At 36.2% G+C, this 27,638-nt stretch overlaps 2 protein-coding genes across 10 annotated transcripts in view; one reads left to right on the forward strand and one right to left on the reverse strand.

The window, feature by feature from the left end:
* The window catches only part of MTMR2 (myotubularin related protein 2), a 96,301-nt gene extending 90,033 nt beyond the window's left edge, over positions 1-6,268 (forward strand). For all 6 annotated transcript variants that reach the window (XM_088791496.1, XM_088791497.1, XM_088791500.1 and 3 more), the window contains 3 exons: positions 1,615-1,728; positions 3,526-3,702; positions 4,602-6,268. In XM_088791496.1, coding sequence (XP_088647622.1) covers positions 1,615-1,728; positions 3,526-3,702; positions 4,602-4,763 — 453 coding nt within the window. In that variant the 3' untranslated portion in view covers positions 4,764-6,268. The remainder of the gene's footprint in view (positions 1-1,614; positions 1,729-3,525; positions 3,703-4,601) is intronic.
* Positions 6,269-9,954: 3,686 nt separating this feature from the next.
* Positions 9,955-27,638, reverse strand: part of CEP57 (centrosomal protein 57) — a 45,579-nt gene continuing 27,895 nt past the window's right edge. For 3 of the 4 annotated variants that reach the window (XM_074335581.2, XM_019737533.3, XM_074335580.2), the window contains exons 5-11: positions 25,423-25,539; positions 24,739-24,816; positions 21,869-21,976; positions 21,280-21,357; positions 15,185-15,423; positions 14,200-14,344; positions 9,955-12,651 (exon numbers count right to left, since the gene is read on the reverse strand). In XM_074335581.2, the coding sequence (XP_074191682.2) occupies positions 12,418-12,651; positions 14,200-14,344; positions 15,185-15,423; positions 21,280-21,357; positions 21,869-21,976; positions 24,739-24,816; positions 25,423-25,539 (999 nt within the window). In that variant the 3' untranslated portion in view covers positions 9,955-12,417. The remainder of the gene's footprint in view (positions 12,652-14,199; positions 14,345-15,184; positions 15,424-21,279; positions 21,358-21,868; positions 21,977-24,738; positions 24,817-25,422; positions 25,540-27,638) is intronic. The other variant, XM_019737534.3, reaches the window with a different exon arrangement.

A 27,638-nucleotide genomic window follows, 5' to 3' on the forward strand; every position in this document is an offset into this window, starting at 1 on the left:
GTCTTTTAGACATCTAGTTATGTTTTTCTGTATATTTTCTTCCTGAACATAGATTAGTCACAGTGTTTATTGGCAATCATCACTTTTATAAATAATTGCATGTTTGTGCAGAGACTTAAATAGCACATTTGTCAAAATGGGACCAATTATGTTGCAATTAGCTAGACTCCCCTCTCCTCCTACCTTCGCCCTCATCCCCATCCTCTCACTCCTGGGATCTGGATCAGTTGATGAAGGGCCTTTCAGATTTTAAACATGTGAGGAGAACAGAATATTCCTCCGGTGCCTAAGATTTTAAAAGCAATACCGGCAGTTAATGCTCTGCTATTATAGTCTTGTTGTGGGGACATGCCCACTGATTAAATTCTCTTCTTATAACTGAGCTGTTTTGCCAAGAAGATGAAAAACTAATCACAGGCTCAGGTCTTTTGGGTTGCTGTGTAAGGAGTCAGTGCATTCATTCTGGCTAATAAATAAGGCTGTTAAGGGTACATGACAACATAGAAGATGGGACTTACTTTGTAAATGAATACATGGGATTTAACAAAGTTTCTTACAATTGATTGGCTTTTTATTGGCAGCTGCCCGATCACCTGCTTCATTCAGCTTCACAGCCACAACAATTATGCAAGGCATGGTAGTTACGCTTCATTGTTTGAGAAATTTGCCACATTACTTTGCTTAGGGCTTCCTAAATTTTAGGAAAAGTCAAGGTAAAGCTGTTTTCAGCCCCATCCCTGTTTTCCTAAACTATTGGGTAGGGATCATTGGAAGCAATATTTCTTTCCCAAATCTGCAATCCAGATATTCATGGAATTCCTTTTTACAGCTGTATAATTGGTACAACCTTACATAGAAGCTTTGGAATTTTAAAATATTACATTGACAGGATGTTTAATCCTTTGCCTTCCTGGGATCTGTAATTCGTCCTTGATAAGTTCCCCACAAATTGCATTATTTGATTGTTTGTGTAATATGAAGACATCCTGAAGGCATCCTCCTAGGTTAAGGAGAAGGTGGATTTTATTTTTTGTTAGAAAGAGGCTGCCCAGGTACTGATTGCAAGATACTCTAGTTTAACTGATGTTCCTTGAAAAAATAAGTAAGTGGGCTTTTAAATGATATGCACGTCTGCCCTGGGTATTTATTTTTGTGCACTGATGGTATTTTCTGGAGACATTGATGCTGGGTTTTTTGGTGTATATAATTCCTAAAAACAGTGTTTTAAAAAAAAAAAATTAAAGAAAAGTCTTACTATGTTATTTATGTTCATTTTTGCCAGAGAAGGGCTAAAATTGCCAAAATTGCCCAGGTCAAAAACCCATCAGCCTGCAGATTTAGGGCTAGCAGCGACAGGGAGACAGAAACATCAGGTCAGACCATTCAAAGTCTTGCTCATAAGAAAGGGAGGTTTTGGAAGAAATTGTCTCAGAAAAGTGGTAAAGTGATTTTTCAACAGAAAACCAAGCAGATAATGCCATAATGGCTTAGAAATATATAGTTTTGCATATTGTTTAGCCTAATTTTAAGAAGTATTATAAAGGATCTACCCATATACAGGATAGTGTGATTGAAAAGTCTTGTAATTTTGTATTTGTGCTGTTCGATTTGCAGTTTCCTACAGCATTTGAATTCAATGAATATTTTCTCATTACCATTTTGGACCACCTATATAGCTGTTTATTCGGAACATTCCTCTGTAACAGTGAACAGCAGAGAGGAAAAGAGGTAAAATATAACACCACCCCCCCACGCCCAGTCTACTCCCAATACGCACTTTCCCTACTAGAGTGCATTTTGTGATGGATTTCAACAGTTGTTCATTTGCGTGATTTATTTGGCCATATTTTATTTTATATGCTGTAATATGATTGCTTATTTCCATATGTCTAAACCTGATTTATTTTAAACTACCTCTGTCACAAGGCTGAAGATGCCAGCTAGCTGTCAGGTGAGTTTATGGGTGGGAAGTAGTATCTGCTGAAGTGAACTTAAGTGTGTCTCAGGGGCACAGTGTACCTGTTACTCCTTGCAGGATGGAAATCCTTCAACACAGGTGCAGAAAAATATAACTAGTAAAAAATACGCATTTGAGTAAACTGACAGCTTAAATCCCATAATATATTCTGCCTACATGACCCATTTTTTTAATTGTAAAATACTATAAAACATTCAAACACTGAAAAAATACTATGTAGAAAGTTAAAGTTTGTTACCCCAACTTGGAGAGATATCACTATCAAGCGGTTGGTATTTACAAGAAACCGTGTAAGGATTACATTCATTCAAATTTTACTTCTGTTTTCCTCAAAATGCTTTCTTATGTGTGAAGTTATTAATCACCTTGATTGGTGTCTCCGTCTGCATCCGCTTTCATTCTGAAAAACGTGGCTACACAATAGTTTATCCACGCTTTCCTATGAAGCACAGTGGCAGTGCTTGCTGTGGAGCCAGGCTGCCTGGGTTCAAACCTTGATCTGATCTGTCACTTACTGTGTGACCCTGGGCAAGTTAATTTCTGCTTCTGTAAAACAGGGATAATAGCACTTACTGTTGTGAGGATTCAGTAAACCATACAAACACTACAATAACTGCCATGTAGTAAGTGCTTCCTAGACTGTAAGTTCCTTGAAGGCAGATAGTAAATTTCTTCATTCACCATTATATGTTCAGTGTCTAGCACACAGTAGTTCCATGCATAGTAGACACTCAAGAATGACTGAATATTAGATAATTAAGAATAGCTAAGTTCCAAAGATACTTTCATTTTTTTGAGTGCCTGGAATGGGACTTACTATATCTTGATTTAAATTTTTTTTCACCAATGTGTAATTTGCATTCCTTTAAGCTGACTCTTTTAAAGTATGTAATTTAGTGATTTTTGATATATCTATGAGTTGTACAACCATCACCACTATTTTCAGAACATCGAAAAGAAATCCTGTATCTGTTAGTAGTTACTCCCCATTCTCTCCTGCCAGCCCCGGCAAACACTATTCTGTCTCTATGGATTTGCCTCTTTTGGACATTTCATATAAATGCACTCATTCAAGATGTGGCCTTAGTGTTCGTTTCTTTCCCTTGGCATAATGCTTTCAAGGTTCAATTTGTGACATGAATTAATACTGCATTCCTTTTTATGGTTGAGTATTCCCATTGTATAGATAAAATTATTTTACCCACTTATCAGTTAGTGGACTTTTGGGTTGTTTGTACTTTTTGGCAATTAGGAGTAATGCTGCTTTGAACATCTGTGTATAGATTTTTGTGGGCATGTTTTAAAGCTCTCTTGGGTATATACCTAAGAGTGGAATTGCTGGTATGGTACCACTAGGTTTAACTTTTTGAGGAACTGTACTGGTTTCCAATAGCCTCTGATTTTAATGTAAGTGGGGCTTCACTGAAGTGTCAGTTGTCTCCCTCTAAAGAGACTTTAGTGATCAAAATATATCTCTTTACAACTTTCTTCTAAAGTATAAATAGCTTAAGTGATGGAGACTCTTAACCTATTTTTCCTTCTTACAGAATCTTCCTAGAAGGACTGTGTCACTGTGGTCTTACATAAATAGCCAGCTGGAAGAATTCACTAATCCTCTCTATGGGAGCTACTGCAATCACGTCCTTTATCCAGTAGCCAGCATGCGCCACCTAGAGCTCTGGGTGGGATATTACATAAGGTGGAATCCACGGATGAAACCACAGGTATATGCTGGACAATACACGGTGGGAGTTTTCATCCATGCCACTGTATAAAATATCTTTCTCCCCTTTAAAGCAACTAGAAAAGTTATCTGCATATTTAAATTTTTCCCGTTAATAGTTATAATTGTGTAGTAGAAAAAGTACAGGGCAGTGGGGTAGGGCGGTGGGAGGGCGGGGGAAACGTGGCGATAATCAGTGTACTTGGTTCTTATGCTGACTTTCTTATGGCTTCGCACAATCACTTGTTTTGTCTTTTCTTCCCTCCTCTGTAAAATGAGGGTGTTGGACGGGGTAACTTCTAGAGGTCTCATTTTAATAGGTTGGACAAAATAGCTTTAGGAAAGTTTAAAACCGAACAAAATTCTGGTCCATTTTGAAATAAGGAATATTTACTACTTAGAACTGTTTGACTGAAAATCTACAACTAAATGATAGGAAATCTTTGAGTATTTATTGGCCTTTATATTGTCTTGTTACTAAAATATTTGTTGCATTTGGAAAAGTACCAGTTGCAGGATGTTCTGTGGAAATACTTGGGGGCACGAGGAAAGCCAGTGAGAGACCAGTGGTGTCACTAGAGTCCTTGAAATTAATTTTCACTGATGTGCTACCAAGGTGGGTTTGGCCCCATGGCTGAATAAAAAACACACTTGGCGACATTTAGGTAAAGAACTACTGTGTTTCCCCGAAAAACAAGACCTAACCAGAAAATGAACCCATGCATGATTTTTCAGTATGACATCCCCTGAACATAAGCCCTAATGCGTTTTTTGGAGCAGAAATTAATATAAGACCCAATCTTATTTTCAGGGAAACACGGAGTATACCAGAATGATTTGACTTTGGGTTTATTTAGGATTGCCGACGTGGAATAATTTTATGGTGTTTTGCTGTTGTAGGAGCCCATTCACAGCAGATACAAAGAACTTCTTGCTAAACGAGCAGAGCTTCAGAAAAAAGTAGAGGAACTACAGAGAGAGATTTCCAACCGGTCAACCTCATCCTCAGAGAGAGCCAGTTCTCCTGCACAGTGTGTCACTCCTGTCCAAACTGTTGTATGAAAGGACTGTTAGATGGAGCCATCGTCGCCATGAACTCTTGATTACAATGGCAGCTTAACCGAAAGTCTTTTGAATTTACAACCCATCTGTGAGAGATATTCAGTTGCTTATTTATTTTAAGTCTCTCTAGGATGAGTGCAGAACTCTAGCAGTACAGGTGGCTTAAGTGAAATAACCCCATATGTAATTACATGACTATAACGTGTCACCCAAAGAATATTAAAATGCTGCAATCCTGGATCCACAGTGGGAATAAGTTTCTAGTTTCAAAAGCAAAATGCTATCTCAGAAATTTTGGTGTCTGGTAAAATCAAAATACAAACCACTTCAAAAATGTACCTCTTGATGGAAGAGAGCTCATTGCAGAGGGTGCATCAGTTGTCAAACCAACACTGAATTCTGTGGCATTATATGTATGTGGCCTCAGTGTCATGACAGATGAAGAATCATTTGATACTCCTTTTCCCATCATGGGTTTTTCTTTTTTTTTATTTACTTTTATTACAACACCTACATTCTTCATATATGATAAGGCAAAGTCTTGAGTATAGTATGATGTAGTAGTTGAAATTTACTGCTGTTATTTATGTACTTATTTAAGATGTATTATTAGATACCTGTACAAAATCACACCTGATAGATGTGCTTGTGGGGAGGATGGAGGAAAAAGGAGTAAGCTGTCCAGGATTTCAAAGAATTCCACCTCTTTCAGATTAATTTCCATTTTTCCAATTACTAGAAACATGAAACATTTTAAAAACTCATCTACCCTACTTTAGATTTGTTGGTGTGTCAGAACACAAGTTAATTGGTAAGTTTTGAGGCAATATTTTAAACAGTTTACTAGGAGTGACTTTTTTTCTGAAGTCTGTGTAAACTGCTTATGGTGAGCACTATGCTCAGATTTTACATGAAATATTTTACTACTGCTCTCCTTTGCAAATTCTGTTAATTCCACTGAATAATTTACCAAAGAATTTACTGCATGTAAAAACATATTCCGGTCTCATTGCCAGTAAGGGAAACCCGGCCTCACCGTTCACCTGCTGCAGTCAGAATTCAGTGCTGGTATAAACACAGTCCCCGGTGTCTGTTTTATTCTACACAAGAGCCATATGTTATGTACTGTAACAAAGGAGTTTCTTGCCCCTTGGGCCTTTAATTAAAATTTCCACTGACTTTTAAACTTTGTCCTTAGCCTAAGTTATTTGCTTTAAGCTTCTTTTGCAGAAATGTTACTTGGAATTTTATTAAGGAAATAGGTGTCTGCTAGCATCTACTCCAACATGAAATGTTCAGTTTGACCCTATTTTCCCTTGAATACACAAATCCAACAATACTAAAAAATACAGTATTTTTTTCATTAATTTACTTATAGTCTGAACCTTAGTCCTGCTTCTTGGTACCAAAATGATTTGGTAATTGCGTGAAATTTGTTGTAAGAATTTATAACGGTATTTAAGTAGCCAGTCTACCAATATTAAAGCCAATATTTTATAAATCCATTCTCTGCTGTCCATTCTACCATTTTCCTTATTTAGCCTTTATCATCTTGGTCTGGTACCACACAAAAGAATGTAGGTGACTGAGAAGATAAATAATTTAACATTTCCATTCTGAACGCCTTCACATCTATTTTAAATTCCATTCAAAAGCCAGAGCAATCTAATGCACAGATCTATCACATCTCTTTTTAAAACCTTCCAGTAGCTTCTTTTCACCTCTGCAGGAGTCCCTGAAGTGGAGACAGTTAAGATAATTCATTGGTGGCGATGTCGGCATCAGGACGCCATGAGTTATTCCTTTCCTCTCTGCCCTGACTTAACTAATTGGACATCCATAACCAAACCAAAGTGCCTCTGCACTGCACACCGGGACCCCCAAAAGATCATCAGTACATCCGAAAGTCAGTGAATTTGACCCAGGAGGCGGCTACAGAGACAAGCGAGTTGCAGTGGTGGCGACGATGTAGCAAACTAGCAAACTCGCCGGCAGAGGAAGTGCAGGGTGAGAGGGGTTCAAGTCCACCGAGCTGCGTGCACTGTAGCTAGAGGGTCCCACTGCTCTTCAGCATCAGATTTCCGAGACCTCTGTGACTAGAGGGAGGGAAAGGACAGGGAAGAGAAGGCAGACAGAGAACTGAAGGAACATGTTTCCTCCTGTCGGCCCCAGGATTCCAGCAAAAAGTCTGCTGCTGGACCTCTAGGACTTGGCCACTTGAGGAGCCCCCTAATGGGCTTTGAGCACACCTAAAGCCCCATGTGCTAAGCACACACCCCCTTCCACTCTCCTGCCAGCCTTTTTATTAAAGATGCTTTTTATTTTTATTTTTTTTAAGGAGGGCGCAGCTGACAGTGGCCCATGTGGGGATCGAGCCGGCAAACGTAGTGTTATTAACACTAAGCTCTAACCATCTGAGCTAACCGGCCACGCCCTAAAGCCACCTTTTTAATGCACCCATTCCCAACTTCAGCAGAGTCAGCTCCAGTAAGAGACACCAAAAATGTATGCGATAACTCCACCTTCTGGAAAACAAAACACTTTTAATTGCCAATGTATTGAAATTTAGAACAAAGTAATCAAAGCCTTACCTAAATAGAAAAGGTGTTCACTACCTCAAAGGTGGCAGCAGAAGCATGTTAAAAATCACGGTAATGATGGATCACAAAGAAAAAAATTCTCCAGCAACTACACCCAAAGATAGAATATTGTGGTCCAACTGATAAAGAATTCAAAATAGCTCTTATGATGAAATTCAGCAAGCTACAAGAAAACTCTGACAATTCAATGAACTCAGTAATGAAATTAAAGAACAGGAGTACTTTACAAAAAGACTGAAATTCTAAAGAAAACCAAACCTGGAAGTGATGAACTCAATAAATGAGATGAATACACTAGAAAGCATTACAAATAGAACAGAACAGAACAAGCGAGCTGGAGGATAAGAATTTAGAAATTATTAGGGTGAAAAAGGACATAGAACTGAAAATTTTAAAAAGTGAAACCCTACAAGAATCATGAGATTCCATTAAAAAAGCCAATATGAGATTATGGGTATACCAGAAAGAGAGGAAGCAGCGGAGTGTTAAAGAAAGAATAACAGAACTACCCAAACCTGGGGAAGGAACTGGACAGACAAGTGCAAGAAGCTAATGAACACCTGATTATTTCAGTGCATAAAGACCTTTCCCAAGACATAATGAAATTGTCAAAAGTCAAAGAATTTTAAAGGCAGCAAGGAATAAAAGACAGTAACCTACAAAGGGACTTCCATTAGGCCATCAGCAGATTTCTCAGCAGAAACTACAGCCTCGGAGAGTGGAAGACATATTCAAAGTATTAAAAGATATAAATTGCTAGCCAAGAATATTGTCTGGCAAAATTATCCTTCACATATGGAGTAGAAATAAAGGTTTTCCCAAAGAGTGAGAGAGTTCACCACCATTAAACATGACTTATAAGAAATGCTGAAAGGTCTTCAAGCTGAAATGAAAAGACAGAAGTACACAAAACTCTTACTAAGATGACAGAATTTGAAAATTATAACTATTTTAGAATAGTATGCTAAACAATTATGGCATAAAGGTAAAGAGCATTAAACATAACTACACTACAATTTGCTAACAAATGCACAGACTCAAGTTAATTTGTGACATCAAAAATATAAAAAGGGAAAAAGAGGATTAAAGCTTTATAGGTAAATTAAGATAAATTGCTATCAGCATAAAATGGACTATTTTATGTATGAAATATTTTATGTAAACCTTATGGTAAGCACAAAGAAAAACTCTAGAGCAGAGACATGAGACATGAAAAACCACCAATTTACAAAAGTAGACCAAAACCGAAGGAAAAAGAAACAATAGAGAGACAAAATAACCAGAAGGCAAAATCTGAAACGGCAGTAGTAAGTCCTTATATATCAATAATCACCCTAAATGTAAATGGAATTCACCAATCAAAAGGCACAGAGGGGATGGATGGATAAAAAAAACAAGACCCAAATATATGCTGCCTACAGGAGACTCATTTCAGATATAAAGGCTAAAAGTAAAGGAGTAGAAGATGATATTTCAAGCAAGTGAAAGAAAGAAAAAAAAGCAGGCATAGCTATACTTCCATCAGTCAAAATAGACTTCAAGCCAAAGCTGGTGAAACAGGCAAAGAAAATTATATAATGATAAAAGGGTCAATACATCAAAACAAAATAATCATACAAATATACACTCTGAACACCTGAGCACCACACATATTAAGCAAATATTAATGTATTAAAGGAGAAATAGACAGACGATAATAGTAGGGGACTCCAGTACTCCCCTATCACCAATGGAAAGATCAGCCAGACAAGAAATCTACAAGAAAATACTACAAGGAATTAAAACATACTTTAGAACAACATTCCACCAAACAGCAGCATATAGTTTTCTCAAGTGCACAAGGGACCATTCTCCAGGAGAGATCATACGATAGGACACAAAATAAATCAGCAAATGTAAAGAGACTGAAATCATACCAACCACAATTGTAAGCAACTAGAAATCAAGAAGGAAAGTGAGAAGATCTACAAATACATCGAAACTAAACAACATACTTCAACACAACCAATGGGTCAAAGAAATCAATAAGGAAATAAAAAATTACCTCAAAATGGAAATACACCACATCAAATCCTGTGAATGAAGGAGGTAAAAGCAGGTGTAGCAATAAACACATTAAGAAATTAGATCTCATAAACAACCTAACAACTACAAGAACAAATTAAGCCCAAAGTCAGCAGAAGGAAGGAAATAAAGATCGGAGTGGAAATAAATGAAAGAGACCAGAAACGTTAAGGGTCAATGAAAGAAGGGTTCATTGAAAAGATAAATAAAATTGACAAACCTTTAGCTAGACTAAGAAGATTCAAAATTAGAAATGAAAACAGGAGACATTACAACTGATACTACAGAAATATGTAGGATCGTAAGATAGTACCATCAATTATAGGCCAACAAATCACATAACCTAGGAAAAATGGAGACATTTCTAGGAACACAAAACCTACCAAGACTGAATCAGGAATAGAAAATCTGAATAGACCAATAACAAGAGGTTGAATCAGTAATCAAACAACTCCCAATACAGGAAACTCAAAAGATTCTGCACAGCAAAAGAAAAACAAAACAAAAATACAGCCTACACAATGGGAGAAAATTTTTGCAAACCATGTATTGGGTAAGCAGTTAACACCCAGAATACAACTTAAAAACCCCAAACAATCTGATTTTTAAAAGGGCAGAAGAATTTAAAAGACATTTTCCCAAAGAAGAGAGCCAGTTGTGTGTTTCATAACTTTATAAATATCTATGAATACTGGTTGTACAGGTGTACTTTTTCCTTTATGATCAGGGATATAAAATTTAGAGACTTGTACACAGTTAAGTTGAAGCTCCTTAGGAGTCTCCTGTGACTTGTCTGCTTCCCTTTTTATTCTTACCTGCATACCTCAACTTTCATCTACCAGTACTACTCAGCTAGTCACAATTCCCTGTACACTGCAGATTCCTGCCTTTGCTTTGTTCATTTCACCTTGTTCACCGGAACAGTTCTCTAGCGTTCAGGCATCATTTCCTCCAGGTTTTCCTGTTCCATCAGTACCTTCTCTGCCATGCTGCGGCTTCCTCTGTGCTCCCATAACAGTGCACATGCTATCGCCACTGTGCTCACCATATTGAAATGAAGTCCGGTATCTACCTCCTGCCTGTGAGCACACGTTTCTTCCTCAGCTTGGTGTTCATGTTGGCGTTTTACACGTAGAACATCCTTGTACTGGAAATGCACTGCGATCAAGCTGCCATACAACGGAACTGGATGGATGACAAGATAATCCTCGGCTGTAAGCGCTCCGATAAGGGAAGCAGTGTCCTCTCGTTTTCAGTTCTCACCTGAGGGTATCAAAAGCTGGAGTGGATATTTCAGTTTGACGCCTGAGGAGAGGGGTAGCTTTTACCAACATTAAACCACTCTTCTAATTAGGACTTGGAGCCACTATAATGCAAGTGAGGTTTACAAAATTTAATGACCTGAAATTCAAACACAGAGATAACAAAAGTTTTAATAGTTGAAAAGGTGGTTGAGACACCAAGAAACATTTTCCATGTCACAAAGCAGTGAGTGATTTCTTGGATCTATAGCCTCACTGCCATGAATTTGATGAAGATACAAACCCGCTCATCAGAAAATTGTACATGCAAGCAAAAGTTTACATACAATTTCAGAAGAGTCACAAATACCCCCAAATCTAAAGCCCCTAAAACAAGAACTCTGTAGGAAAATCATTCAGTAAGAGGCCTAATAAGCTTAGTGCCCAGATAGCCACTACAATTCATGCTGGTTATCTAGATAAAATCCTAGAACTCTTTCAATCCCAGGGAGGCATAAAAAGGAATCTTTAGTATGTGGCTGATGAGTTTTTCAGTATCTTAAGAGTAGCTTATCACACACCAGGAGATAATTCGATCTTGTAGGGTTTAGTTTCTATGTAAGCATGAGAAAAGCAAGTAAATTACGAAATACCAGATATTCTTATTGTTTCTCATAATATGCTAATGTTCTGTTTAGAAATGCATTTTTTGCAGAGATTACAACAAATAAAGCCTTTATTAACAGGCTGTTACGGAAAATTGCAGTGTTTCCTTAAAAAAGCTGCTTTATTGATTTAAGTGGCAAATTTATAAAAAGGTAACATGTCTTGATCTATTCAAAATTATGATTTACATTAACATAATGACAATTGCACGTGTACAGTTAATACTGCACACATACTGTACACCAAAAGTAAATATCCAAGGGGTCTTCTTAGATTTAAGATTAAAACCCATAATGCATTGAACTCAATAGCATGATTACAAACATGTACTATTTAAAAATAAATGTATATGCTTTACCACACCACCCCTTCTCCCTTCATTCCAAAACCTCATTTACTTCATTAACAATTTGTTTACACTTTAAAAATGCTTTTATATCTTTACAGTTAATTGACTAAAAATGAATGCCTGGGTCTTTTAAAAAAAAACGTTAACAGTGGATTAAAAATCAATAGAAGTGTATTTAATACTGAGTGATGTGTGAAATGTCAAAAAGCAAAACAAAACAATCCTCTTAAATATGTATAAATATTTAAATATAGAAAACCTCCATCAAGTTAAAAATAAAGTCTATTTAATGGTTGTACTGTAAAGGAGAAATGGGCAATTCATGCCAGAGAAGATTAAAAAATGAGACGTTTCAAGCAAACACCGCCTCTGGACAGCCTCATATTTGGAGAATTTAAACCTAATTTTAATTTTACTTAAAGAACTATTTTAAAAAATCACGCCCACAAGTAAAAAATTGGTCATTTGTTTACAAAGCACAATATTTCAGTACAGCAAATTCATCTCAAACAAACAGTAGGTGTGGCTTCATAGCTTTTCAAACTCCCCTGATTTCCATTTAGATGGTTTAACATGTAGTCGTGATGGGTAACACAGGAAGCCTGTGTAATGAAGCCTGGGCCCCTTAAAACCTGGTAATTCCAACATAAGAGTATGAGACCTGGCAAGTAAATTGTCAACATCTGATTGATGAGGTACAAATTATCTAAATAAAATTTATGACCTGGTACCAGTCAGTAATCCCAACACAAATTATTGCTTTGTAATGAACTCTGTATGGTTTGCATGTCCTTCAATAACTGAAGATTTTTCCTGCTTTTTTCTCCAGGTCTGGGTTTGGCAAAATCCTTTTTATTTGTGGTCCCTGTGATTCCAGAAGAACGGCTGCTGCTGTTTCCTTCTTCATCAAGAGTCTTTTTGGTGGTTCTTAATTCCCTCTTCTGCTTCTCTGTCTTCTGTTTCTCCAACTATACCAAATAAGCAAGGCATAGAAAAAGGAGAATTTAATGAAAACATTCTCTTCTGACAACCAGTACTTTATTCTCATACTAACTAAAATGCAAATAATGTATTCTATTTTTTTGAGACTTCAAAAATCTGTTGTACTACTAATCATTTACTACTCAGTGCTTAAAATATATAGTGACATACAAGGAAGTCTGGTGCTGTATCAGAAGTTAAGGCATGTGGTCCAAGTGCAGAATAGGTAAATGAGAAGCACGGGGGTTTGGGGGAAGGTCTCAAGGAGGAGGCAAAAAACCTGACACAGGAAATGAAAGATAGGAAAGATTTAGGAGATGAAGGACAGGAGAAAGAAAGGCATTCTAGAAACTAGTCTGAGCAGGCACAAAAGTATGTTTCAGACAGACGAAGAGATGTAGTGGTAGTGTATTAATACTATGAAAAGGGTTTTTATTTTGTTATTTCACTATTATTTAAATAAATTCATTTATTTAAATAATTATTATAAATTAAGAATAATTTATTAAAATAGAGGAGCTTTATTTTCACTTTAGCTGCAGGCTAAAATAAACTGCTGCTGGCATGTTGGTGTTCCACCGGAGAGAATAAAGTCTAATGTACAAGAAACAAATCTGACCATTACTCCTACAGGAATCATTTGCTTGTCATTTCTTTTTTTGAAAAATGAATTGTCTCATCTATAAAATGAAATAATATATACGTACTTGACAAGCCTTCCATGAAAATTAAGTTTTAAGATGACATTTTCAAAGCACCTTGCAACCAATTAATGCCAGCGGAACCTGTGCTGCTCTGTCTTCTCCAGTGGTAACCCACCATCCTCTTCCTCCAAGTGAGATCCAGCAGCAAGTCGCCCTGACATTTCTACTTCCAAAACACACCCCAAATCCGTCTCTTCTCCCCAGCTGCAGTCACCGTCTGAGGTCAGCTTAAAAGGCCCAGCTGGTCCCTCAGCTTCCCTGCCCCATCCCCACACCCTCCCAGGGCTCACAGTAATCTCTTGAATACATGCATCATTATGTTTCTTTCCACATGAAAACCCTGGAAGTGTGACTTCCCGCTGAACTTAGTAGATACTAAATAGATGGTTGTTTTATTCATTTACTATAATTAGTAACAAATGTAACTAATGATTTTTTCACATATTTATATCTGACTCCTTTAGAAATGAGACTTTCTAGGTTCTGTTAAAGACTTGGGTAAACTTAGAATCATTTAAACTCCTCACAGAAGTTAAAAGTTCATTGATATAAAGGTAGGAATATTAAATATATTCAGTATTTGAAGGACGTATCGAAGATGATAAAATCTATTCTAAGAGACTGCAAGACAGTTGTCTTATTTCCTAGTCCACTTAACACGAATTCTTAGTATTTAATAAACTGAATTAACAAGTGTCTAAAGAAAGACTTCCTGTAGCTCCCTATCTATGATACACTTACAATGCCATCAATATATTGACTAAAAGGGTGTTTTTGTTGCTGTTGTTATTTTCTAATCATTAGAAACACGTGAAGAAAAACTTGAGTTACCTGGGCTTGATATTTTCGAACTTTAGTTATTTGATTGGCTTTTGCCTCCATCCTTCCCACTAATGCCTCCAGTTCACACTCTAAACTGTCTTTCAGTTCAACAGTTGGTGATTCTTGTACAAGCTTTGCAAGCTGCTGATGATCACTATATAAAAAACAGAAGTAGGGCTTGGTTACGTTTCCTATGATTCGTGGTTAGGCCCATACATCTCACTCATCATGGGACCACTGCTCTGTGCATTAAAAAAAGACTCATTTTTTTTTTTTAATACACCAACACATTTTCAAATTAACAGTGACAGTTTAAAATTCCAAGAAAGGCACTGAAGGCAAATGCCAAAAGTTCTTAATTTCAAAGAGTTAATTATATTTCCAAACCGCCCCCCACAAGAGTATTAACGCATCTAGAAAGGAAAATCTAGAGAAGGACCTTGGTTCAGCAAACACTCACATCCTAACATACCAGTTAACACTTTGGAAGCGGGCATTTTCCCGCCAAATCGCGTCGTAACGCGGGGCTTTTTTGACATTTTCTCGCCAAAATTAGACTTTCCGTAAAATATTCATATCTTTCGATCTATTTTATATTTTTCTATGAAACTTTCAGTGTTTTAGTTTAAAAAGAGGTCTCTATTTATTTACTTTGCAAAATTTCTGCCGGTTCCAACTAGAGGCGATATGACGAGTTTACTCGTTTCCCGCAAAAAATGTGTTAAGTTTAGCGTAATGTATATATCAAGCTTCCAAACAAGGAAATAAAACTTAAATGTAAACCTTGGTCTTCAAAACAGTTAACAATATTAGAAAGGGAGAGATTTCACCCAGAAGAGTTGTATTTGTTAATGTCCTAGTAACTTGCTCAGTGGTTGGCGCAATGATTATGCTCAACAAATATTTGTTGAACAAAGATTGGTAAAGTCATCAAGAAGTTAAAACAAGATTTTACAACTACATTAAAAAAAAAAAAAAATCACCGAAAACTCACAAACTCATTTGCCCAAACTCATCTTGTAACGTCTGTAAGACTTCTGACAACTCTTCATTAATGCTGCTCGAGGAGGGAGGCGATGCTGACTTCTTAGTCCTGCCGCTTCGGGAAGGTACTTGCTTCGTCAAAGGAACGCTGCTGACGACTCGATCATTGCACAAGGCTTTACTATGCTGCTTCATCAGGTGCAAGACGTGCTGCACGTTGGCTACCACAGCATGGCTGGGGCTGGTGGACTGAAGAAAAATGAAGAGAACGAATTGAAGCCACATCCTCTAAATCTGTTCTTTTTACTCCCTAAACTGGGTGAAAAGACTTCCCACACCCCCGAGAAAGCCTGACCTAAGTCTCCTACTCTGGAGTAAATCAATTACCAAGTCCCATGTATTTAGCATTTGAAGTATCTCCACTAGGCCTTTGATACGCCACCCTGCTGTCAGTCACCTGGTTTATGTCCTCGCCTCTATGAGCCACAGGAAGAACATCCTAATTGGTCTGTCTGCTCCCAGCCTCTTCAGTCTCCAACTCCACAGTGCTATCACTTATCTTCTGAACATATTATTCTGATCAAGCTGTTCTCCTAATTGGCCTCCTCTGATGGGAAGCCCACTCATTTCAAACTCCTCAGCACAGAAAATTAGGCCTTAATACTGAGCTGCAGTTTATACTCCCTGACCTCATGTCCCATCTCCTAATTTCTCTCCATTACTTCTTTTGTGTGACAACTTTTATACCATTCTTTAAAACCCAGTTCAAGTCTATAATATTAAGACTTCCTTAAAACCTCCAGGTAATTAGTGTTCATTCACAGATCACCTATGGCATTTTTCTCTATCATAGTATTTATCACAATATATTGTAATTGTGTTTGTGTGTATCAGCTATTAAACAATGTGTGGTAGGAAATGTTATTGTATTGATTTCTCTATCCTGGAATAGTAAGAAGCACTTTATTAACAACAGGAAATATTAACAACAGGAAAAACTTGGTAGCCTTCTTGAAGTTTGTGTTTCGAACACTAAACAATAATCTCAATGTGCCATTTCAATTCATAAACAGATGGCTGTTCTAACTCAGCTCCAGAAGAATCATCTAAACAGCATATTTAAAATGCAGATTCCCAGGCAGCACTCCAGACTCAGTGTGAGGTCAGGGGTTGGAACGGTGTATTTTTAAGTCTGCCAAATTGATTCTGATCAGCCAGGTTTGGAAACCACTATGCTAAGCTAAACAGATACTCTTTTTATCCTAGTTTCTACTGTTAGGTAGTAAACTGATTCCAGCAATACACTGTTGTATACACCACATCAAAGTGGGGTTTATTCCAGCAGTGCCAGGCTAATTCAATATTTGAAAATCAATCAATTTAATCCAGCATCTCAGTAGGGTAAAAAAGAAAACTCATATAATCATATAATTTGATGAAGAAGAGCACTGAAAAAGTCAAACAGCCATTCAGCGCATTAACACTCAGCAAATAGGAACAGAGGGGTATTTCCTCACGTTGATAAAGAGACTGACTGAGAACCTACCCCTGATGCCGCACTGACTGGTGAAAAGACCGAAAGCCTTCCCCTTAAGATCTGCAAACAGGCCAGGATGTCCACTCTCATCTATATACTAGCAATGATCATGTAGAAACAATTAAAACTGAATACAATTTACAATGACTCAAAAAATATTTGAGTATAAATCTAATAAAACAGATATGGGACTAATATGTTGAAAAACATAAAACACTGATAAAAGAAATCAAACAGCTAAATGAATGAGAGAGATACTATCCTCATGAGCTGGCAGACTCAACGAGGATGTCAGTTCTCCCCAAATTAATCTACAGGTATAATACAATTCCCATGAAAATCCCAGTAAGATTTTTTTTAAGCTAGAGACAAGTTTATTTTAAAATTCATATGGAGAGGCAAAGAAACTAGAAAAGCTAAAACAATTCTGAAAAAGAATAAAATAGGATGAATCACTCTCCCCAATGATAAGACTTTATATAGAGCTACAGCAATTGAGGCAGTGTGGTATTGGCAAAGACGTATCATCTACCAATGGAACAAAAAAAAATTTTGACCCAGTAAGAGGCTTACTGTATACAAAAATTATTTAAAGTGGGTCACAGATTTAAATGTAAAACAAACTACAAAACACAGATGAAATTCAGTGAAAATCTACACAACAGTCTAGGCAAAGAGTTCTTCGACATGACTCCAAAAACATGATCCATAAAAGCAAAAATATAAATTAACTAGTTTGTCAAAATGAAAGCTTCTGCTCTGTGAAAGAGTCTGTTAAGAGGATGAAATGAGGACAACATAATAAAGGAGCGGGTCCAAGATGCAGATTAGGAAAACGCTATACTTACTCCATCCCGGGATCACACCAAAATTACAAATGAATTATAGAACAATCCACCTCAAGAATCATCTGGAGACTAGCTGAGCAGAACCCCTATAACTAAGGATATAAAGAAGAGGCCACACTGAGACTGACCACACACACACACACACACACACACACGGATGGAAAGCTAAGCTACCAATTGGGATAATATATTTGCAAACCACTTATCTAATAACATGCCTTGTATCTAAAATACAGAAAGAACTGTGAAAACCTAACAGTAAAAAAAAAAAAAAATCCAATTAAAAAAGGGCAAAATATATAAATAGACGTTTTACTACAGGATATGCAGCTGGCAAATAAGCACATGAAAAGAAGCTCAAATATTATTAGTCATTAGGGTAACAGAAATTAAAACCACAGTGAGGTATCATAACATACTAAAATAAAAAGTGACAATACTAAATGCTGGGGAGAATGTGGAAAAATTGCATCTTTCATACACTGCTACTGGGAATGTGAAACGATACAGCCAGTCAAAACTAGCTGGACAGTTTTCTTTAAAAACTAAATATACCCTTACAATACAATTCGGCAATCAAACTCCTGGTTATTTACCCCCGAGAAATGAAACCATATGACACACAAAAACCTATACACGAAATGTCATACTGGTTTTATTTGTAAACATCAAAAAGTGGAAACAACCCAAATGTCCTTTAATGGGTGAATGAATGGTTCAACTGTGGTACGTTCACACCACGGACTACTACTCAGCAAGAGAAAGAACTATGGATACACACAATAATTTGATAGGTCTCAAGAGAGTTATGCTGAGCGAAAAACTCAATCTCAAAGGGTCACATACTGCACGATTCCATTATACAGCATTTTTGAAATGGCAAAATTGCAGATATGGTGTAGGGGTGGTTACACAAATCTATGTGATACAATTGCATTGGCCGGGAGCTGCGTGCACCCACGTCCATGTAAAGCTAGGGAAATCTGAGGAAGGTCTGTGGATTGTACCAATGTTCATCTTCTGGTTTTAATACCACATTGTAGTTATGTACTCTGTTACTATTGGGGTAAACTGGGTGAAGGGTATACACGGCCTTTCTGTATTCTCTCTGCAGCATCATATGACTCCATAGTCATTTCAAAATGAAAAAGTTAATCCACGTTTTTATCAAGATAATTTAAATTCAACTACAACTAAATAATTTAGGTACACATACTCCCCTGCACGTATGCCATCATCAATAAAACCTTGATTATCAAAAACCAAATTCATCTGTCTCATTAACAACTTTAAACAGTGATATACATGGTATTTGTTTTAAAGTGCAAAAATATGCGTTGAATATGGGGAATCACTATATCACTCATAATTTCTATTCATTATACTTCTGCTCTGTGAGTTTGTTAAGAGGATGAAAAGAGGACAATGTAATAAAGGAGACGGTACAAGATGGTGGATTAGGTAAATGTTATACATACACTTTCTTTTATTTATACATATACTTTCAATAAGCAGTATAGTTTTTGAAATCTTTTCCTATTATTTTCCTGATTGTAATTGTTAATGTAATTTTATGTCTGCTGAATCTAGTAATAAATTGGGATTTCTACTTTATATCTTTTTAATTTCATTTTTCTAATAATTCATTTTTATTGCATTTTACAAATGATTTTGTCTATGACAACATACAATTAAAAATAAAAACTGGTCTTTCACAATAGATAGTTTGAGAAACACTGAGCTAAGGTGACAGCACATTCTTAAGCATTTGAATAATATTTCACAAAGAATACAAAAAACTTCAAAAGAGGAACTCAAGTTGAAAAGTCCTGTGTTTGAACGTGTCCTGTTCAATCTTCGTATTAATGAGAATTAGCAACAATAATTAAATTTGAAGATAACAGAAACATAATGGAAAACTGAAAAGAATTCTAACCTAATGTGGGACTGGGTGAATCTATTCCTATAGAGCTTCACTTGATTAAAAATTCCGTATATAAAAAAAAAAATCAATTCCACAAGTAAAGAACCTACAGAGGCCAGTGCAAAGATTCAGTAAGACTTGTAACTTCAGCTGACTTCAGTTATCGATGAGTGAAAGGAAGGGATGGTGTGGCTTTCCCCGTAACATTAATGTGATGCTAGGCTGAGCTAACAGATTATCCAGAACATGACAAAGACTATTCTGTGCTAGTCACACCACATTTAGAAAGCTATATTCAATTTAGGAAGGAAGAGAGTGATGAGGCAGTAAAGAAACTCATAAAGCACATCTTATGATGAAGAGCTGAAGGAAAGGTAATATTTATTTATAACCTAGAATAGAATAAGATGAGAAAAAGATAAAGCTATCTTCAAAAGTTTTAAATTTTATAATAGTCGAGGGTTCATTTATATGTTCTATGTGAATCCTTAAGAATAAAAAAAAGACCAATGAGTAGAATTTCTAGGACAGATTTCAACTCACTTAAGAACTTTCAAATAAAGCTGTCAAAGAAATGTGATGGGCTTTCTAAGGTATAATGGTGTCTCATCAGTAGATGTATTTGAACAGAGTATACAACCATTACCTGGGATGTTTATATAATGAAAACAATGGACAGGGAACTACTGTATTAGGTGGGTTCCAAATCGACCTGAACATTAGACTGGGAGCAGGGAAGAGTGGAAAAATACTTTCTAGGCCCCACAGCTCAAAAATTCGATTTAGTAGGATTGTGGTCGGGGTTTGTAATCTGCTTTTTCAAGTGCATAGTGAGTCTGATGAAGCCGGTCAACCCTTAAGAACCTCTATTTCCAACCTAACTCAAAGATTCTATGGTAAAACAAAAGAGCCTGGTAAAAGACAAAGGAAATAACATAGGGGAAAACATGGTCTGCAATCCAACAAGAGGATTAATTTAGGGTAAAGGACAGCACAGAGCCAACGGCAACACTTTTTTCCAAGTGATTTGTGCCTCACACATCTACAAAAGGCAAGTGGAAAAGCTAGGAAATAGTTCATTCCTTAAGCTTTCACTGAGAATTTACTGTGGGGTTAAAGTTAAATAAATAAGTATGACAGATAAAATTAAAATTTACTCCCCAAGCCCCTCAAACTCACTGGGTCTTCAAGGCATCTATACAAGAAACAAACCAGCAACACAAACAGTTAATCAAAAAGCGGTATAAACTAACACAGTATCGAGTACTTATTAGAAATTACTTAGTACTTGCTGGTACTTGACAAAATTAATCACCTCTGCATTTAAGCTCTAAAGGAACATAAAATTCAAGTCTATGCCTGACTGCTTCTTGGAGAATGAGTCCTGTGAGTAATATGGATGTGAGGACAAACAGTATGTGATTTCTATTTATTTAAATATCTATATTTAAATATAAATCAACAGGATTGACACTGAAAATTCAGTGCTAAAATACACGATTTCCTGTTTCCTTGGCCCTTATCTGCAACCACATCTTCTCCAAACCAGGGTCTCTGGCATTTGTTCCCATCTTCCCTTCCACAAATACTTTATTTGCTTTAAAGTAACCCCTAGTCTCCTCCCTGCTCCCCAATCTCATAATATCTTCCTCCATTTCATTCTCACATCACTATGATCAACATTGGTAATGGAGCAGAAAAATGTTTCCACCATTTATAGGTATACAGGCAGATGGGTGGATTTAGTACAAAGATCTAAGTTGTATTTAAAAAAAATCCAGATTCAACCAACTCACCTTTCCAGCTACAAATGGCATATCACCCAAGCATAATCTATAATGTGGTCGTGCAGCAAAATAGTTCCTAGGACCTTTCTGAATGGAAAGGAAAGAAAAACAATTTTACGCACATGACAATAACAGCTAACTGTCCATGACTACCCTGAAACTTCAGCTTAGTGCTGTGCTACTACTTGCCTTATCTATATTGGCACTATGGTCTCAAGCTCCTACTAATACTTGTCAACATGCATCCCAGCCTAGGAAAGAAGAAAATGGTACCTGACAAAACAGCAGTTAAAGTCTAGAAAAAGTGAGTGTGTGTGTGTGTAAAAAGATTTTAACAGCAAAAGGTAATTAATGCAATACTGATTAATAACTAACATTTGTTCAGTGTTTTATAATTCTAAGATGCTTTCATATATATTATTTCACTACCAGAGGAAAAATTTAGAAGCAGATATTACTTATCTCCATCTTCCAATGAGAAACTGAGAATGAGAAATTTACTCATCCAAGCCTGTGTTATCACATGATTTACGAGGGTTTTTCACATAAATTATGCCCAGTAATAATCAGCATTCTGACTTATTAGTTGTTTTCATACCTTTTCTGGTGGTTTTGACTTCTTTTTTTTAATTCTTCTTGTACTAGGAACACAAGGAGTTGCCTTATCTTCAAAGATAAGTCTATTTGTTTCTAGACCAATCTGCAACTAGAAAAAAATATGAGCCTAAAGTTAATGCTGTAGAAATAAAGCTATGATTCAAATTTGAGATTCACCATGTAAAAGCCTACAAAAACCTACAGTAGTATATACCTGAAAAACACGTCATAGCTGTGTAACTATGTCTTGAACTAATCCGTCAACATTTGTCAAACATTTTAAATCAGTATCAGTCTCTCATTTTATCTTGAAGTGTTGTGTTACAATTTGTCCTTTCTTTAGCCTGGAACGCTCCATTATTTGTAGTTGCTTCATAAATTATACTTAATGAGTTAAATGCACTATATCAAACTGCAAACTGATACTTCAATATTTTTTTTCACACATAGAATCAACAACAGTGCCAGACACGAAGCAGCTGGAGAGCAAAACACATTTCTTTTTATTTAAAAAACTCATACATTTACAATGTAAGAAAAAGAAACTGGAAATTTATGTCCAAAAGAACTGGAAGGTGTATCAACAAATGCTATCAAGTCCCTTTCTCTAGAAGCTTAGTAACTACATGCATTTAAAAATAATTTCACATCTACGTGGTAGAAATTCCACAAGCAATTATTAAGGACTTCAAACAAGGACTGCTGTTTTGTCTAAGCCAACTTTGAACGTTCCTTAAACACCCATGCACGTGCGCATTTACACACACACAGACACACAAACACATACATACAACCGACAAGTGCGTCTATTAGTCTAGAATTGTGGTTTTCAAACCTGCCTGTGTATGAAAGTCTATGAGAAAAAGTCAGATTGTCAGGCTCCTTTACAGACCTCATGATTTTGAATGGTCCAGGTTGGGGAAATTTGTATTTAAAAGCATTTTAAAGTTCCCTGGGAAATTATGATGGAGCTGGAACAAACACTCAGAATCAATGGATTAGTTGAAAGAAATACTGAGGTCGTTCATCACTAACACTTCCCACAGTGACTGCACTCTCTGGGGAAAGAATCTATCTAGTGACAAAGGAATACAGGGATCTCTAGTCACAGGAGCGTCTACATCCCCCCACATCTAACAATGCTTTATACATAGTAAATTGAATAAATACAATTCAATGAACATGAAATTACTATTCTGGAAGACCTAAGATGCCAGTGAGTTTAAACAGTATACAAAAGGACAATTTTTTTCTAGCTTATTTACTTCTCCCTAATAGCTGTTATATATTTGTGAGGCAGATTTTTAACATTTTAAAGTGTTTTCATTATCTTTCTCTCTTGTTTGAACTCTCCAACACTAAGACATAAAATGAAGATCACTTTATCAATGATAAAATCCAAGCCCTGAATGGTTACTATCTTGCCCAAGGCTACACAAATTAGGGTTAGCTAGACTTGGAGCCATTTATCCCTGGCCATTGTTCTTCCACTACAATAGTGTTCACTATCAGAACTCAAAACCTTTACTGGTATTATCAGTAATAATAACTGACTGGATCTCTACTTTATTCCTGCTAAATGAAAAAGAAAACAAAAACACCATAAAATCATTTTTAAAATTAATAATGAACCTGTTTAATTTTGTATTTCATGTACAACAGAACTCACCACCACAAAGTATATAAAGAACAACCTGTAAGTTTCATGTTACAAGTGAGGAAATGAAAACACAGTGAAGTGGAATGGGCAGAGAAACCAAGTAATTTCAAAATTCGTTGGTAGTCACAAATAAAGCCACATGGCTATATCACTCAGAACACATTGAGGGAAAGACATATATCAGGGAAAAACATATATGAGGGAAAACACACTGAGGGAAAACCAAATCTATCAGAAAGTAAACATTTGAGAAAGAAAATATATTACGTTTAATAGAAAGACAGTATGTTAAGTCAACGAATTCTGGGAAGCATGGGAACTAAAAAACAAAGATAATAGAATGTTTCTAGTCCTGCGAGCACATTTATGAAGTGACCTCTGGCCACAGCTGGAACTGCAAAGCCTCCACTCCTTATTGTTTTAGAATAAGGACCTATTTCTTGTGTTAATATTACCAGAAAAGATACAAATGTTATAAAACTTAAAGACTGGAAGCGGGAGGGCAATATCCGTGAAGTATTTGAAAAATATGCTTATAAGGGGAGAGTCTTCAGTTACAAACAGAAGTCTTTTATTGAGCCTGTAAGACTTATTGGGTACAGAGGTGTTGCTATAAACGCAGTTCTGGTCGGTAATATATAAACTTGATGTTTTTGAGAATTCACACTGCCTCTCCTATACTACCTAGTGGCCACCGCATAGGATAAAAACCAAGACGAGACTGAGCAAAGCTCATTTTCCTAATATGGTAGGTTTCTGTGAATTAGTACGGGTCACTAGATATTGGAGTAGCCCACTACCTCAACTTCTGTCCTGATGTTTTGACGCCGCCAAGGAAAGGGAAGCACCTGTAAGCAGGATACTGAATGATGGCTTTCCCATAGTGACCCATGTTTTACATGATTATGTATTAACCTTATTATGTATACTTTGATAAAATATACTCTGATATTTTTCAGTTTATTAATTTTTTTAAAAAAATGCTGATTGAAATCCCACAATTTGAAAAATTCTAAAGAATTGCTCAGCTTTTATTCTGTTTGTAAAAAAGTTTATAATTTTCCATCTTAAGCTACCTCTAAGAATTTACAAATTGGACCATTCCAAATTCTAAAGTATAAATAATCTAAGAAGCCCACAGTTAATCATCTATCTATATATAAAGAGTATTACAAAATATGATGAGCCTAATTGCTCACATTTCAACTTACCTCAGCTGCCTTAGCTTGCATACGTTTCCTTTCCTGTTCTTCTTCATGAAGTTTTGCTTCCAACTCTTGCATTTTTTTCTAGTGATAAAAACATTAAAAGCAGTAACAGTAAATAAAAAAGAGTCTTATTGTCTATTTGAAAAATTTTAATATAGCAACAGAGGAATATGTGTAAATTTTTAACATAGTAAATATAAGCTTGTTAATTCACTCTAGTAATGGCTCTGGGCTTGCCAGTGTGCATGCCATCCCTTGTCATTTGTTATTAGTCATCTATGAGGTAGTTGAACAGAACTATGGGTAAAAATCTATGGCTGAAGAACACAGCTCTGTATGAAGGCACATAGGTCACACAGAAGCTCAATCTGGAACTTTAGTTTTCCAAGCGAATCAATTTAAAACTAAAATTAGGTCACAGAACAACTTAACCAAGTGATACAAGCCTGAGGGATACTAAAAAAAAACCATTTAATCTTCCAACACTTTTGAAGAGAACTCCTCATGTACATCAAGATTTTAAAATGTGAACATTCTCCCCAAATTAAATTTCTTCCTTTAAAAATACCTATATGTTTCTTTGCTACAAGGTCACTTTTCTTCCTATAAATATTAAGTATTATAAAATGATCAATTTTGAAAAGAACCAATATTATGCATTGATAAGTAAAAAATATATTCACTGACTTCTGCAAGGGCCTGCATTGCAGTAAGTTTATTATATTCCTGCTCAAGAAGGTCCAATTTTTCAAGCTGGCTCTGAACATGTGTCTGATCATGTTGTCGTTCTCTTTCTAGGGAAACCTGTGGAACAATATTAAATACAGAATGATAAATCAAATGATTTAAAAAAAAACAAACCCTGGAAGACAACTAGCACTGAGTGTAACTAAGAATACACTATATGCTAATTTTTCTAGCCTTTCATAAAACTACTTAGACACTGCAGAGGAATTCTAGGAAAACAATATTAAGATGAAACCACAAGAACATCAATGAACACAAGTGGACTCCTGTTCTTACTATATACTACTATAACATTTAGTTCTATTACAGTGAGACTATCAATCATACTTTGAGATAGCAGGGATTTACTGGACATATAGGTTACGCATATATACTCATACACACATTCTCTCTCTCTCTCTCTCCTCCCCCCGCTCCCAATTAGTCTGGTTCTCTTAAATAATCTTTTAATTAACGCGATAATTATGGTTTTGGTATCCATTATTTACATTTCCTCTGAATTACATGTAGAACATCCATTATTTTCCTTTTTTTCAGGTGTAGGGTTAAGGATTTAAAAAGACTTCCACCTATCAGTTTTAAGAACTGAAAATCACAGGGTAAATCTAAGACAAGAAGTGGAAATATGCTAAATTGAGGTTTATTGGTAGAACTCCAAGTATATAAACTTGTAAAGAGTGTATCTCCACATACAAGTCTACAGTAATGAGTAACATACAATGACAATAATTTTTTCTGGAATCTGTGTGAACTCCTAATTCCCTCCTATCCACCACAGTGGACAGTTCACTGCCCTTAAAAGAATACATTAAAAGTTGGCAAAAACCGTATTTTATTTCCAGTACTGGAACCATTCTTATTAAACTATATATTTAAAATTTACTGAAGAAATGGGCCTATAATTCCAAGTCATCTTTTATATACAGTCAGGCACCACTAACGACAGGAATACATCCTGAGAAATGCATCGTTAAGCGACATCATCGCAGAATGGACTTGCACACACCTAGGCGGTGTAGCCCACTACACATCTAGGCTGTATGCTGCAGCCTATTGCGCCTAGGTTACAAGCCTGTAAATCATGTTACTGTACAAAACAACACAAGATTAAATAAGCACAAGAGAAAATGATGCAATCGAGAGATGCAGTAAATATGGGATGTATGAGGCTGCTGCCAGCATAACACAGCATCCATGTTTTACAGCAAATTTTTCTTTTTCGTAACTAGGAGTACAATCGAAAATAACAATAAAAAGTAAATACATAAACCAGTAGCATTTATTATCAATTTCAAGTATAATGTACTGTACATAACTGTCTGTGCTATTTTATATGACTGGGTGTGCAGGGCGTTTGTTTACACCAGCACCATCACAAACACGAGTAATGATTGCACTATGGCGTTACAACAACTACATACTAGGTAATAGACAATTTTCAACTCCATTATTATCTCATGAGAGCACCATCGTATACGCAGTCTATAGCTGACCAAAACGTCTTTAAGAAGCACGTGACTGTATGTCTAACAGATACACAGGCATTCCTCGGCAATACTGCAGGTTTGCTTCATACTATAGCAATAAAGTGAATATTGCAATAAAGCGAATCACATTTTATTGCTAAAAACTGCTATCAATCATCTGAGCTCTGGGCAAATCGTAATCTTTTTACTGGTGAAAGATCTTCCCTTCAATTTGTAAAATAGACAGTATCTGTGAAACTCAATAAAATGAAACACAATAAAACAAGGTATGCCTACCTATATTAGTCAAAACATCTTACTGATGTCTTATAAATGCTTTCTAACCTGTGAACTGGAATATCTCAATGAAGAGAATTATTCCATTACTGTATACAATGTTTTACATTTCCAATCATGTGACAGATATGAAAGAAAAATCTCCAGATGTGAAAAAAGATAAAGGAACTCAAAAGCAAGTGAAGTGATGCTAAAGCAAAATATCACATGAGGCAGTACTAGAGCCTTGATGTACAAAATATAGCAGAAATATGACGAAAAATCTCAGGCAATGTATCATCTGGATGATGCAAGAACCCCAGCCAATAAATTAACATAAATCTGGACCAGAACCAGTGAAAACCATCAAGCACCAGCAAAGCAAATCCACAACTGCCTCTTAAGGCTGCAACA

The sequence above is a fragment of the Rhinolophus sinicus genome, chromosome 14 (assembly GCF_057876585.1).
Source record: "Rhinolophus sinicus isolate RSI-liver-muscle chromosome 14, RSI-T2T, whole genome shotgun sequence".
NCBI lineage: Eukaryota > Metazoa > Chordata > Mammalia > Chiroptera > Rhinolophidae > Rhinolophus > Rhinolophus sinicus.